General features: G+C 37.4%; 1 protein-coding gene across 5 annotated transcripts in view; it reads left to right on the top strand.

The window, feature by feature from the left end:
* Nucleotides 1–15,094, top strand: part of lrrc45 (leucine rich repeat containing 45) — a 45,385-nt gene that overhangs the window by 26,528 nt on the left and 3,763 nt on the right. For all 5 annotated transcript variants that reach the window (XM_044178345.1, XM_044178347.1, XM_044178348.1 and 2 more), the window contains exons 10-16: nucleotides 3,050–3,185; nucleotides 7,485–7,562; nucleotides 7,711–7,822; nucleotides 7,943–8,013; nucleotides 9,992–10,084; nucleotides 11,218–11,310; nucleotides 12,619–12,792. In XM_044178345.1, coding sequence (XP_044034280.1) covers nucleotides 3,050–3,185; nucleotides 7,485–7,562; nucleotides 7,711–7,822; nucleotides 7,943–8,013; nucleotides 9,992–10,084; nucleotides 11,218–11,310; nucleotides 12,619–12,792 — 757 coding nt within the window. The remainder of the gene's footprint in view (nucleotides 1–3,049; nucleotides 3,186–7,484; nucleotides 7,563–7,710; nucleotides 7,823–7,942; nucleotides 8,014–9,991; nucleotides 10,085–11,217; nucleotides 11,311–12,618; nucleotides 12,793–15,094) is intronic.

The raw sequence follows: 15,094 nt of genomic DNA, 5'->3' as shown, positions 1-15,094 counted from the left end.
ATAGAAGCGCTATATAAATGCAGCCATTTACCATTTACTTGACTGATTTTTTTTTTTTTGTATTGGAACTTGATTTTGATATAAAGAGTCAGTCCTGATTGAATTTCTTGCTAATGGTCCTCAAATGTATTTGAACAAAACAATTGTAGATTGGTTGGGTTTGCATGCATAAGTAAAAAAAAAAAGAAATGCAAAAGAAGCAAGTAAAGTCTGCTGTACTTCTGCATTTACAAACATTACTGATGTACACAAAACCATAAAAGCTTTAGAAAACATTAATAACTGAGATTTCATTATTGTGTGCTGTTATTCTTATATATATAATAATATTTATGAATCCAAATTTTTAGACTGGATCCGAAACTGATCTGTGGAAAACCTACCAACCCAGTGTGCATAAATAAAAAAAGGAGACAGTTAACCCGTTTTGTCTAGACCTGTGGATCCGATCCAAAATGCTGCGGACTTGAACATACCCAGATAAAGAGAGAATACCAAGACTAACTGCAGCATGATGCTCAGGGATAAATCAACAGAACAGAGGGGAGATAAGGAGAAGAGCACAAGCATTGAAAACAAAAATAAACTTAAATACATAAGAACAATAACATACAAGTAGATTACTTTATTAAAATGCTAAACTGAATAAAAAGGTCTTGAGGTTGCTTTTAAATAAACCAAGTGTCGGTGCAGGTCCCAGATCAGCTGTTCCATACTTTTGGTGCATAAATACTGAATGCAATCTCACCAGACTGACTGCATTCTGAATTAATAATAATGATGATAAAAATAATAATAAAAAAACTTTATTTATAGAGCACTTATCAAAACAAAGTGCTTCACAACAAGATAAATAAAATACCACAGTGAATGATGAAATATAAAGAAATAAAATACACAAAAGCAATAAAATAAACAGCCAGTTCAGGTAAAATCAGGATCTGCTTTCCGATAAAAAATGTGTTTTGAAAAGAGTCTTAAAAGAAGACACTGACTCAGACAACCTCATTTCTTTGGGCAAGTTGTTCCAGAGCCAAAGCATGTACAACAGTTTCTGCATCAGTAAGATTTAAAATAGATCGGATTTTTGCAATGTTTCTGAGGTGATAAAAACATGATTGGACAAACTTAGTGATATGTTACCAAGATTTCTTGCAACAGGCTTGATATGTTGTGACAGGGTACCAGTAGATGGCAGTATTTGTTTAGTGATGTGTTGGGGCCCAATAACAAGGATTTCAGTTTTATTTGAGTTGAGCTGAAGAAAATTTATCGACATCCAATTTTTTTGTCAGACAGGCAGTCCTGCAGAGAACTCAGTGTACTAAGGTCAGTGGGCTTGACAGGGAGGTACAACTGTGTTATCCGCATAACAGTGAAAAGAAATCCCATGTCTGCGGATGACATCACCCAAGGAAAGCATGTATAAGGAGAACAGTATTGGTCCCAGAATTAAACCTTGAGGCACACCGTACTTGATATGGGAGAAGGATGACATGAAGTTATTAATGCTGACACAGAATTTCCTATTGGACAGATATGATGAGAACCAGTCTAGTGCAGTGCCAGATATGCCCACCCAGTGCATCAGTCTATCTAAAAGAATGCCATGATCAATTAGCAGGGAGTCCCATGAAGATGGGATTATTATTATTATTACTCAGTTTATTTCTCGGGGACATTGCATAATAAACATTACTGTAAATATGTCAGAATTATCCAAAAGTCTAGCTCATCTGTAATCCCTGGCCAGGTGTGAAGTTGGCAGTCTAAAGTAAATCTAAGATCAAGAAACAAGTTTAAAACAATAATCATGATATTAGGCATGTCAATTACAGTAAAAGCAGAACAGAGACAGATATAAGCATAACACAGACATGGGCAGCAATAAAAGCAGAGGAAATTACGGTTCAACAAAACAAAAACAACACAACAACAAACAAACACAAGCAAGGACAGACATGTGCAAAAGGGCTGGGTGAAGTGGAATATAAATTGGAGGGTGTGGTGATTAATAAATACACTCTCAGTCACATCACTAGTCTCATTGCTCTGAAATAGCTGTGCCAATCACAGGGAAGCATGACAACAATAGCTCAACAAATGGAAAGATGTTTCTTCAGGAAATCATATTGTTGTCTTAATGATGCAGAGAGGCACTGACGTTCCTGCTTTAACGACATTTTTATGCCAATTTAAATTCATCTACTGGTTGGGGGGTGATTAATTAAAATAGGTTATTTACATTTTAAGTATTTAAAATGTATTTAGTTTGCTCTTGTTGATAAAATCACCAGTATGGCAGCTGACGGACGTGCCACTCAGCCCCGAAAAAGGACATGATATCACGTTTCTGATGCATGTAATAATAAATATTGATCAGCGCAATCACAAACTATAAAGAGTATGAGAGCGAGGTTACAGTTTGTAGTCTGGTAGTGTAATAATGTACTAAAAAAGGTGAAGAAACAAACTAGAATATACACTTCTCCGTTCCCAAACAGTGCAGCAGCAGTGTTTCAAAGGTGAACTAGCGAAACAAGAGACGCACGCTTTGTCTGTCATTCAGGTTTCAGTAGTGGTGAATGGTTGACAGAGTGAATATTTGTATACTGGAAATATAATGTGACCGTACCTTTAGCCCCAATTTCCACCAACATACCAACAATTCCCTTTGCGCTGCCTCATTTGAATGAACCTGAGTAACTAGGACTGCTGACAAATACTTTTAAAATAGTCAAAAAATAATTTTTGGTACAGTTTGATTAAGACACCAAAGAATTATTTCTTACCTGACATGACATCCTCTCACAAAGGTGACAAAGACCCTCTTGCTAGTAAGGTTGCTAGTATACTGACATTCAGCAAAAAAAAATACTATTTTGTCTGGCCTATGTGCCTGTGTACATACTGAAGTCTATCATATCCCAAGTACATTTGAACTCTTTTCACCTTCAAATCACAAATGAGCTGCTCACTATTATTCCTTAAAGTATAGTAAGAAGCACATGCAGAAACTCTGATCACATGATGTTGTGATGTTGTGCAGACTACAGATGACAGAGGCTGCCCTCGCCCTCTCTGAGCAGAAAAACTACAACATGGGAGAGCTGCTGACAAGAGTAAAGGCTGAGAAAGAAGAACAGAGGGAGCGGCAGAGCAAACAGAGGAAGAAAGAGCAAGAGGTACAGACAGATGGGAGGAGACAACACTGCAAAAACAAGTCACTTTACCGCAAATGTGATTTGTACAGGAAACAAGATTCAAACAGATGTTAGCTTGGCTTACATTTTTCAGATGTGATTCAGCCTATAGCTAGCTCATGGAAGCTTTCACATGTGCTAATAGATTGAATCAACACCAGCAAAGAAAATACCTTTTGCTACTGGCTGTTTTTTTACAGGGTAAAACAAGGTCACATGATCATGAAGAGGGGAAATATTCAACCTACATAGCTCAAATAGAGACAAGCTTGTTGATCTTATGATGATGGGTACCAGAATGGCTGTTGATTCTATAAGGAAGTTCCCTATACATCTTAACTCCAGCTGTCATTTATTAGGCATATTTCTCCTTAATAGTTTCCGCAATACATGCACACATCATAGCAAATGATGTGTTACATGTCAGGTTTTTTGGAAAAAGTAAAAGCATGTACATAGAAACATGTTACTAGTGAAATTCTAGGATTAAATGGTTACATCATATCATAAAATGAGATACAGCAGCGTTTGCGCCATTATGCATTTCAAAAGTCAAATATGAAACGCCACTTATGCTAAAAAGAAAGTTGGAAAGGATGCAATAACTCATCAGATCGATGAGCTGCTGTTATCTGACATCTCCTGCATAAACCGCAGAATGGTGAGTTATAACTGACCAGTCTATGTGTGTAGCGGTGTGTGTGGTTATTTTGCAGTAGCCTGGTGTCATTTGTATGTTATTTGATCAATGTAAACACTGCGCTCTGACAGGCACTTCTCACATCAGAGGTGTCCTGCCATATTCAGATGACTGCAGACTACAGAGATTTAATGAACTGAAGAAGAAGCTTTTCATACAGTATAAAGCAGTGGACAACTTTAAGAATCATCAATTTATAGATCAGATATAGATATCTTGTCAGACTAGAAGATATTTTTGTAGGTGTCCTTGTTATTTTTGATTAATATCTTATTGATTTTAGCTTTTATAAGTAACAAATAAACAAAACCAAAAAAATACACACAAACTATAATCCAATTCTAATCAATTTCAACAATTCTTTTTCTACAGCTCAGGGGGAAGCTGCTTCTGTGCAACAGGCCAAGCTTCTATCATAGTTTACCAACAAGTAAAACCCAGTCAGAGTGGAGATATCTATTATCATTATTGTTATCTATATATTTAGATCTAGAGAATAGCATGAATTGTGTTTATTATTAACTTAATATTGATAAGTGTATCTTGCAGTGCATTAAAGGATAGTTGCATTTTCCCAGTAGCTAATTGGGTATAATCAGTAACATAATATAAAACAATATAGTCTGCATAAAGATGAGTTTTACAATCACACATGGAAAAAACAATCTCTTGAATGGTGAACAGGGCAGGGCCTAAAATGGATCCCTGCTGCAAATCCTTGGTAACCAATAGGAATTCAGATTTAGTCATGCCTACCTTCACACACTGATGTAGATCTGCTGAACCAGTGACATACTTTCCTTCCCAGGCCAGCAGAGGATAATCTTTGTAATAATAAAGAATGATCAACTATATCAACTGCTTTAGATAGATATAAAAATGGAGGAACAATGTTTATTATGAAATGGACTGTACTTGTTTAACGCCTTTCTAGTCTTCTGACTCACTCACACACACTCACACACTGAAGGAACAGCCCTGGGGAGCAATTTGGGGTTCAGTGTCTTGCCCAAGGACACTTCAAGGACTGAGGGAAGCCAGGATCAAACCGCCGACCTTCCGATTGGTGGACAGCCCGCTCTACCACTAAGCCACAGTGTTCAGTATTGAATAAATAAAAAAAGATATTATGAAATAAATAAAGGTGAATAAAATGACAATTTTTGAAATATTTGAAGAAATTATAAAAACTCAACTTATTATAATGAAATGTTATTGAGTGTTATGGTTTGAGTGACCACAGAGACTGTCATTTTTATTTTTTTATTTTTTTTGCTCCTCACAGAGTTGTGTCTCTGAGATTCAAAATGCAGCCGAGGTAACTCTGACTTAAGCAGCATGTGCTGCCTTGTTAAGTCTGCACTGTGTTTTTTTCACAGCAGCAGCAGCTAGATAGTTCAGATAGATTCAGAATTACTTTGACATTATTGTTGCTCTAGCTAACAGGAGTCTGGTAGCAGAGCAGTTGTTGAGCTTTCTAGCTTAAGAGGCAATTCATGGGCTTGTGATTGGCTGAAATGAAAAGTGACATTATGAAATAAAGTGGCATAAATAACAGTGTTACTGTGAAAAATGACATTATGAAATAAAACAGATTTGTGAAAAGGGGCATTTTGAAATAAATGATATTAACTATAAAATACTGAAAATATGAATGATGAAATAACATTTCATAATGAGTTGAGTTTTAATAATTTCGTCAATTATTTCACAAATTATTGTTTCGAATTCAGTTCAATTCAATTCAATTTTATTTATATAGCACCAATTCATAACAGAAGTTATCTCATTGCACTTTTCCTATAGAGCAGGTCTAGACTGTATTCTTTATAATATTAATTACAAAGACCCAACAAATCCCACCATGAGCAAGCATTTGGCTTATACCGTGGCTTTCGGGGGAACTCTATTTCTTTTTCTTTTTATTACTCTTATTTGGAGGTGGGAGGGTACTTTACACATGCACGCGCATACATAAATGTGCCCGCCTACATGCAGAAATATACTATCAATATGTTTCAGTTCATACAGAGAATATTAAGCCTGGAATATTAAAGAAACAGAAACATTATTCATCGTTACAATGTTTGCGTTAGTTTGTTAAACGGACCAAACCGAGGTTGCATCCCATGACAATTATGAACATGCACCCCCACACATGGTCGCCACAGCAGGAATAGACAGCATTGTGTTTATTAGGCCCAAATTATTGGAAATAGTTATGTGCAAATTGACAAGTGCTTTACTATTCGGCTATTGTTTATTTCAGGAACCTAAATACGGTGGTGTGCAAAAGTGTTTGCCCCCTTCCTGATTTCTTATTTTTTTGCATGTTTGTCACACCTAAATGTTTCAGATCATCAAACAAATTTAAATATTAGTCAAAGATAACACAAGTAAACACAAAATGCAGTTTTTAAATTAAGGTTGTTATTATTAAGGGAAAACAAAATCCAAACCTACATGGCCATGTGTGAAAAAGTGATTGCCCCCTAAACCTAATAACTGGTTGGGCCACCCTTAGCAGCAACAACTGCAATCAAGCGTTTGCGATAACTTGCAATGAGTCTTTCACAGCGCTGTGGAGGAACTTTTGCTCACTCACCTTTGCAGAATTCAGAATTCAGCCACGTTGAAGACTTTGGAGTGGCCTAGTCAAAGTCCTGACCTGAATCCTATTGAGATGCTGTAGCATGACCTTAAAAAAGGCAGTTCATGCTCGAAAACCCTCCAATGTGGCTGAATTACAACAATTCTGCAAAGATGAGTGGGCAAAAATTCCTCCACAGCGCTGTAAAAGACTCATTGCAAGTTATCACAAACGCTTGATTGCAGTTGTTGCTGCTAAGGGTGGCCCAACCAGTTATTAGGTTTAAGGGGCAATCACTTTTTCACACATGGCCATGTAGGTTTGGATTCTGTTTTCCCTTAATAATAACAACCTTCATTTATAAACTGCATTTTGTGTTTACTTGTGTTATCTTTGACTAATATTTAAATTTGTTTGATGATCTGAAACATTTAAGTGTGACAAACATGCAAAAAAATAAGAAATCAGGAAGGGGGCAAACGCTTTTTCACACCACTGTATATAGGAAAATATAAATTTATACAGAAAAAAACAGTGGCACCAAAAATTTCATATTTTAGAGCTCCACCTTAATTTCTCAAATGAGGCTTTCTGGGAGCTCATATCTCTTTCAGGGGAGCTGAGCTCCCCGTAGCTCCCTAGGGTTTTGAACCCTGATTTCACATCTTCAAATAAAATCACTTCATTTGTTAGTTATTCAATTCACATATGGACCTTGGCAGTATGGCTGAAATCAACCATGTGATACCAAAACATCTTTGTTAACAGTATACAGCCATGGCAAAAGCATGTCGAATCAAATCGAAGTCAAGTTCAGTGTTCCAAAAACTCCAATAACTGGTGTTGTTTCCAACTACAATCATCTCAGTCAGAACAGAATTCTACTAAACAATAGCACATTATGACAAGTTAACAAAATCAAAATCATTTATGCTTGTTGAGCTGTTGCTGTCACAAATGTACCTGTACCTCATATGTCTACATTCTATAGGACAGTGCACTCAGAGAGGGCAGACTCCTCAGAGAGATCCAAAACCTGACAGAAACCAATGTCCAACTCAGGAATAAAGTAAGAGTAACATTTGTTCAGTCTGAATTTATGTAACAGTATTTGCACCAAAATAGTATATGCCAATGCTGAGCAACACACACACAGACCAAAGTTGCATTATGAGCACTATTAGCATGTGAGCCTAATTTCTGTGTGTGTGTGTTAGATGGAGGAGATGGAGTGCAGATGTAAGTCTCAGCAGCAGCAGATCTTTGAGCTGAAGCAGGGGCTGACCAACAGCACAGCAGAGCTTAAGCTGCGACTAGCACAGGCAGAAGGTAACACACACTCATAGAACACACGCAAATATTTTTAATTACAGATACAGAAAGAGAATGTAATTTTTCTCACATGAAACCCAGTAGAGATTTATTTATTTCTACCTCACCTCTTCACAGATCGCCTGGAAATAGAGAAGCGAAGGTACAAGCAAGCTCTTGAGGATATGGACAGTCTCCGCCAGAAGGAGGTGCTCTCAGGGAAACTTTTCTTACATATATACAAGTTTGTGTGTGTGGGTATATATATATATATACACATACATATATGTATATGTATGTGTATATATATACGTATATATGTATATATACGTATATATATGTGTGTATATATGTATATATGTGTGTATATGTATATATATATGTGTGTGTGTGTATATATATGTATGTATGTATATACCCTCGGGAAGGAGTCTTACAACGGCTTTATAACCTTTTCCAGACTGATAGATCTCAATTACTTTCTTTCTCATTTGTTCCTGAATTTCTTTGGATCTCGGCATGATGTCTAGCTTCTGAAGAGCTTTTGGTCTACTTCACTTTGTCAGAGTGCTATTTAAGTGATTTCTTGATTGAGAACAGGTGTGGCAGTAATCAGGCCTGGGTGTGGCTAAAGAAATTCAACTCAGGTGTGATAAACCACAGTTAAGTTATGTTTTAACAGGTGGGGCAATTACTATTTCACACAGGGCCATGTAGGTTTGTCCCTTAATAATAACAACCTTCATTTAAAAACTGCACTTTGTGTTTACTTGTGTAATCTTTGACTAATATTTAAATTTCTTTGATGATCTGAAACATTTAAGTGTGACAAACATGCAAATATATATATATGTGTATATATATATATATATATATATATATATATATATATATATATATATATATATATATATATATATATATATATATATATATATGTGTGTATGTGTGTATATATGTGTGTATGTGTGTATATATGTGTGTATGTGTGTATATATGTGTGTATGTGTGTATATATATATATGTGTATGTGTGTGTGTATGTGTGTATATATATTGTGTTATTTGTTTGCAGTGGACACAGCGTTATGTAAAATTTATGAACTTCATTTTAAAATATTAAGGAGTGAAGAATTGTATCATTCTTTTTACTTACATTCGTGCCGTCATTTCTCTTTTGATGATCTTTTAATTTTATCCGGAATTGTGAGGCACTTTGTAGTCTGTTTCAATATGAACTCCTCTATAAATGAATAATTGATCATCCTTCTGACGTTTAATAATGATGACTGAGAGATCACCACCAATGATGGTTTACAGGTAGATGTAATGAATTAGTGGTATATCAGCTAGAAATAGCCACAGCCGCGTGTAATATTTGTGTTTGCGCATGACAGCTGTTCTGGTGCTGCATTGCACTGCTACTTTGCCGTCTTCTCATTGAAAGGTCTAATGAGTGGTGGAGCAGGCAGAAGTATCTATAAGCAAACGGTTATTTAAGGGTGTTTCTACATCCATTTATGGACTAATTGTGGGAGTGGAAATGAGGCTCATGCACATGTGTCCAGGTCCACAATGATTGAGATTCACAGAATCAGGCGTACGTACAGCTTTATAAATCTGATGAAAATAATGTGTATGCATATCGTAACTCTACACAGAGTTTTATGCATCTGGCCCCAGGTTTTGAAGAAGAAGAAGAATGCATGGATTAAAAAAGACTCAATGATTTTGAGTCTGTTACAGGAGTGTAATGCTAAATCACTGGAGTACTCCTTAAAAAGATGATTCACAACTTGTTTTCATGTGCCCCCAAGTTGCCAAAAAATCATTTATTGCAAGTTTAAAGGAATTGTTTGACACTCCAGCAAGTCTGAAGTCTTTTTTGTCACTGTGGGGTTGCCAGGCAAACAGTGGGGACTCCAGGAAGTTACCGCACCCGGCCATGAAATAGTCCACCTCATAACCCCCCTGTAAAACCAGAACGTCATTTTTACACTTTTTTTTACGCTCAGACGTAGCTTGTTGAGCTAGTGAGCTTTAGAGGTGCTAGCTGGTGGATTTAGTTAACTTTGGACAGTTTATTGTTTATTTCCCTTTTCTGTATGGTTTACTAAAACTCAATATTCTAATAGATGTAGTAGAGATAGAAAAAGATAAAATGCCTAAAGTTAAAATATCTGTACAGGTGGAGCATGTGAATCGACATCTAGAAGAGAGTGAGAGAGCCCTGCAGGAACGCATCTTCAAACTGGAGGGACAGCGGATACAAGTGGAAGAGGTCGGTGTTTAGACTCTCCATGTTTAAAATATAAAAACGCAATCAGTGTTACACTTACATTTAATCAACAAAGTAATTGCTAATAACAAATTGTAGTTATTTATTAAGTGGTTATGGTGTAGCAGCTGAGCCTATGCACGTAACCACAGTAGCTGTTGTAGCTGATGTAGCTGTTTCCTCAAAAATGATAGATAGTGAAGACAACGTTCAGAAAGACCCTGTAATCTGCTGCTTTTCACACATTAACAAAGATCACAAATCTGAAAAAGACAAAAAAAGACAAACGTGCTTGCCATGATCACCGCTCTCTATCGAAGTGAATGAAAAAATGTAAATACAGTAACTGGGATTTTTTTTAATTCACCTATTCAGGGGGGAGTTTCACTGAGAGCAGTGCTCTCTTTCTCAGGAACGCCCTGATAAACATTCACACAGTTACACATTCACACCTGGAAGCTGTCCAGTACAACCACAGTCTGATCTGCTGGCCACTGAGCAGCTCCACTGGAGTGGTTGAGGTTAAGGGCCTTGCTTAAGGGCACTTCAGTGGTGGTAATAAGGGAGGGAGAAGCACTGCTTTTTCACTTTCCCCACCCAGATTGCAGGATATGTCCTGATAATGTACGACACATCTGTCTGTTGTTATCAGTGCTATCTGTATGTGAAATCAGACACTGAATTAAAAACCAATTATAAACCAATTCCAGCATCAGAGGCACCCACGGAATTCCACCTTTACATAAATTCACTACAAGCAGCTGGAGTTCAATGCCAAAGACTGAGTGGAGGCTGTATTTATTGAAGCAGGGAAGTTATTACTTTCCCTAACTCTATTTATCCTGACAATTCAATTATTCACATCCACAAGTTGGCTTCTCTTTCCATGCTGGGAATTTCCTACTTCTCAGGTCAAGCTGGGGGTTAATGTTGAACATGGGAACACCTTAGTGCTGGAGAGTTGAATTATACAACTAATTTCTACAGAATGAAATTGCAGTTAAATAAATTATTATTCCTTATTTTGGTTTGGATCTTCAGGGACACCTTCAGCACATTGTGAGAAGCACTGCTGAAATATCCAGTCTACCTGTGCTCTTAATGTAATGTCATGTTATAATGTCCATCTGTTGTAGGAACTGAGTAAAGCTAAAGCAGCGTGTGTGACAGAGAGGGCCGAGGCAGAGGAGGAACTGGGAAGAGTGCGAGCTCAAGTGCGTCTGGAGGAGGTGGGTTAAAAAATCTGCATCTTTGATCAGTTATTAAGATGTTACTACATGTACGTATGTTCATTGGCAGATGCTTTTGTCCAAAGTGACATACAAATGAGATACAGTCCAAACCGTAGTAGATAAAAGAGAAGCCTTTGAGAATAAGTGCTGCAACACCTTTCCATGTTCCACCTGACACAAGAACCACAAGAAGGGATGGGGTTCCATAGCATTTTAGCGAATTCAAATCCAGTATCGAATCCACTTATCGAATCTGAATCCCTTATTGAATGTTATTAGGTTTACCTTTCCACATTTGCAAGTAACTAAAGGCTAAAATAACTCCTACCCAAAGATGTCCTGTCAGCTTTTGTTGGCTGAGAAGGCAGAAACACAAAATTAGATGAGCATTTATGAAATGTACATTAAATGTATGTGAGACATTCAATGAACAGCTGTAGCCTACTGTACTTCACCAGCTACTGACTCCAAATACTATGGACAACTATGAAGCTGATCAAATTTAAACGTTAATGTCATATGAATCGAAGTTTTTAAGTGGGAGATTTTTAAACTGATGTGAGGTGATCTGCTCGATAATTTCTCCAGAGACGAGTCAAGACTCTGTTGGTCCCTGTTGAACTTAAAAAACTTTGGCGATTATACAGTGATACAGTGTCTTTTCACTCACAAACAATCTTTGTCTGAATACAATATGCATTATTTGTTGTTTTTTTTGTTTTTTTTTTACAAACCCCTTTTTCATTTAATAACAGATAAATGTTAAATACATTTTATTATTTTATTTATTATACATATACAAGAACATTATCTAAAATAAGTAGTGTTAAATTAGCAATATTTGTATTTAAATCAGGAACTATCTGATGAAAAAATAAGTAAACAAGACTACAAATCTGACCAGACACTCACCACCGCTTACAATAACTGACAGTTTTCAATACTCTGTACTACAGACACCTTTTGGATGGCACCAAAACAGTATTAAGGTTTGATACCCAGTCCTTGTTATGATTAGATAAAAGTCCTACAATGACATTATGGTTATCATGAAAGAATCTGGAAAAAGGAAAAGGTAATAGGTAAAAAATATTCTGACTGTAATTATGACTTATTAAAATGAATTTGTAGGTATTTCAGACCATGCCTCATACACTCTCAGCACACTTTTCTCCCCCAAATTTTATTGTTTGTTTTTAATGACTCTCTGGGATTCCCGGGAAAGCAGCTGAGTGGATTATCCTGATGAAATAAAGTCAGTTGTTCTCCATAATCCTTACATCCACCTTTGTTTCCTCTGAGCAGCAGGAGCATGTCTCGTCCTTGGAGGAGAAGCTTCGCTTGTTGCGTTTCACCCTGCAGGAGGTCCAGCTCCACTGCTCCCAGCAGAAACAGACCATCTCTGAGCTGCAGGCCAAGAACAGCCATCAGAGCATCGAGACTGACGCACTGCGGCGCAGGATAGAGGAGCTCCAGCAGGTCGGGACCCACCAGCTGCCTGCTACACATACATCATTTTAGGTTCACTATGTGTAGGCATCATTATATTCCATATGTGACTCTTGTTCACACCATAGACTCACATTATGAATTAAATAGTGATGTTGCATTATGAATGATGTGCAAATCACTATAAAAAATCTGATGTGTGCATTTAGTTAGGAGGTTCTGCAGGTTCTGGAAGTATTTTTCCTGTCTGTACATTCTCTTTTTTTCTTTTAATGATTTCCTTGATGTTTTTCAACATACTGTAGAAACATGGGTGTTCTGGTTTGTTTGAATTGTTTCAACTTTGTCTCTCAGGAGTCCTGTCTGTTCAGTATGGCAGCTGGTTCTGATTGCTGCAGTACCAATGAGCATCAGTTGCTGTTGCTGTCCAGAGGAAGCCCTCATGTCCACTGGATGTGGCTGTGTTGTTTCCCAGTTGCACTATGGCTCCATCAACTCTGTGTCACGGTTCAAATTAGGGCTGCAGCTATTGATTATTTTAGTAATCGAGTATTCTACCGATTATTCCATTGATTAATCGGATTGCATACAATAATATTATCTGTCAAAACTAAACCCATTTAGTGTATTTAAATGCCATATTACTTTTTTTAAAAATCTGAAATACAAAAACAAATAGCTTTTGCTTTAAAAAAGGTTTATATACTTAAGTTTGAGAACTACAAGTTTCAACCAAACTACAGCTCAGGCATAACGTGAGCCTTCACTGTCTTCTTCGTGGCATCTGTAGGAGGCAGAAACGAGTGGACAGGAACTGTGACTATCATAATAATAAATAACATGAATGAAGCTCCGGCTTTCACAGACTGACTGCAGCATTTTAGTTTCTGTGGTTTATATCTTGAACAAAACCTAGCTAACTTAGAGACATCATAACTAACCACCATATTGATTTACGTTAACTAGCCATTACATAGAGCCATAATGAACGTAGCCTACATTCTTTGCTACATGTACCTTGTGTCGGGTCCCTCTGCGGACTGGATGCAGAGACTAACGTTAAGCTTTCTGCTGAGATGCTGAAGCAGAGACGTCGTGCTGTTGTGTAGATTGAGAAAAGGCTGTAAAAACCCACAGGACCTGCCCAGCAGCAAACCGCAGACAGACGCAGTCAGAGAGCAGCTGGTGAACATAGTGGAGCATTTAGCAGTTAAAGAGCCAGATATTTCCCTCAGGAGGTGGTGGAGACCAAACACAGAGCTAACAGAATATTGGATTTACATTCATCAGGTGACACCAACACCACTCCAAATGAATGATCATGTTGCTCTGTAACTGCTGGTTGTGGAAACAAGCAGCTATTTGCTAACAAGTTCAACATATCAACTTAAAAGGTGAAGATATGTCCAATGCTGAGTTCACAACTCGTTTCTGCTGTAAAAAGTTATTGCAGGCTAAAATTTCTTTTTGTTTTTTTACAATTGAAATACTTTCAAAACATATCTTCGGCATATATGTACTTCAGTTTCTTTGAAGTAAATTGATTATTGGCTGACGTGCCAATATATCTGCAATGTGCTAAAATCAGCTGATATATTGGGCAGGCAAAATGAGACTAGTAAAGACCTGTTTCACATAGGAGAGGTGAAAGAAACAAACAAAACTAGTTTTGCTGTATGTCTATATAGACAAATGGACTGTCAGGTATATAGCGCCTTTCTAGTCTTTCTGACTACTCAAAGTGCTGCAACTACATATCACATTCACCCCATTCACACACATTCACAGCGATGGCAGAACTGTTCATCAACGTAAGTAATCGTTCACACACCGAAGGCACGCCCTCAGGAGCACTTTGGGGTTCAGTGTCTTGTCCAAGGACACTTCGACATGTGGGCTGGGGGAAGCCGGGATCGAACCGCCGACCTTCTGATTGGTGGACGACCTGCTCTACCACAGTCACCGCAAAGTCAAATGAAAGGCATCATTAAATATTAAATCCATAAAAGTTGTTAATAAAAATAGTCATTTATATATATTAACAAGTGAATTTCTCTCTTCAGAGAACCAAGCTGTTCCAGCAAAAATAGACCCAGTGTGTAAAGATAGTGGAGTAGAGAAAAGGGCTACGAGTGAGACACACTGCTCATCTATGTTGTGGACATGGGCACACTGGCTGGATCGGGCAGGCACAACTCTGCATGACCGCAATGCAGATCTAACAACTCTACTTATTGTTATTGGCTCATACAACAGAATTTGAAGCTCATTGATTGGATGTTTCTTACTCAAATGCACCTCGGCCTTATGTCCACAGACTTGTACCTTCGAC

Source organism: Siniperca chuatsi, linkage group LG20 (genome assembly GCF_020085105.1).
Source record: "Siniperca chuatsi isolate FFG_IHB_CAS linkage group LG20, ASM2008510v1, whole genome shotgun sequence".
In the NCBI taxonomy this organism is placed as follows: Eukaryota; Metazoa; Chordata; class Actinopteri; order Centrarchiformes; family Sinipercidae; genus Siniperca; species Siniperca chuatsi.
Note: the sequence above shows the minus strand (reverse complement) of the source record. Positions and strands in the feature narration are given on the sequence as shown.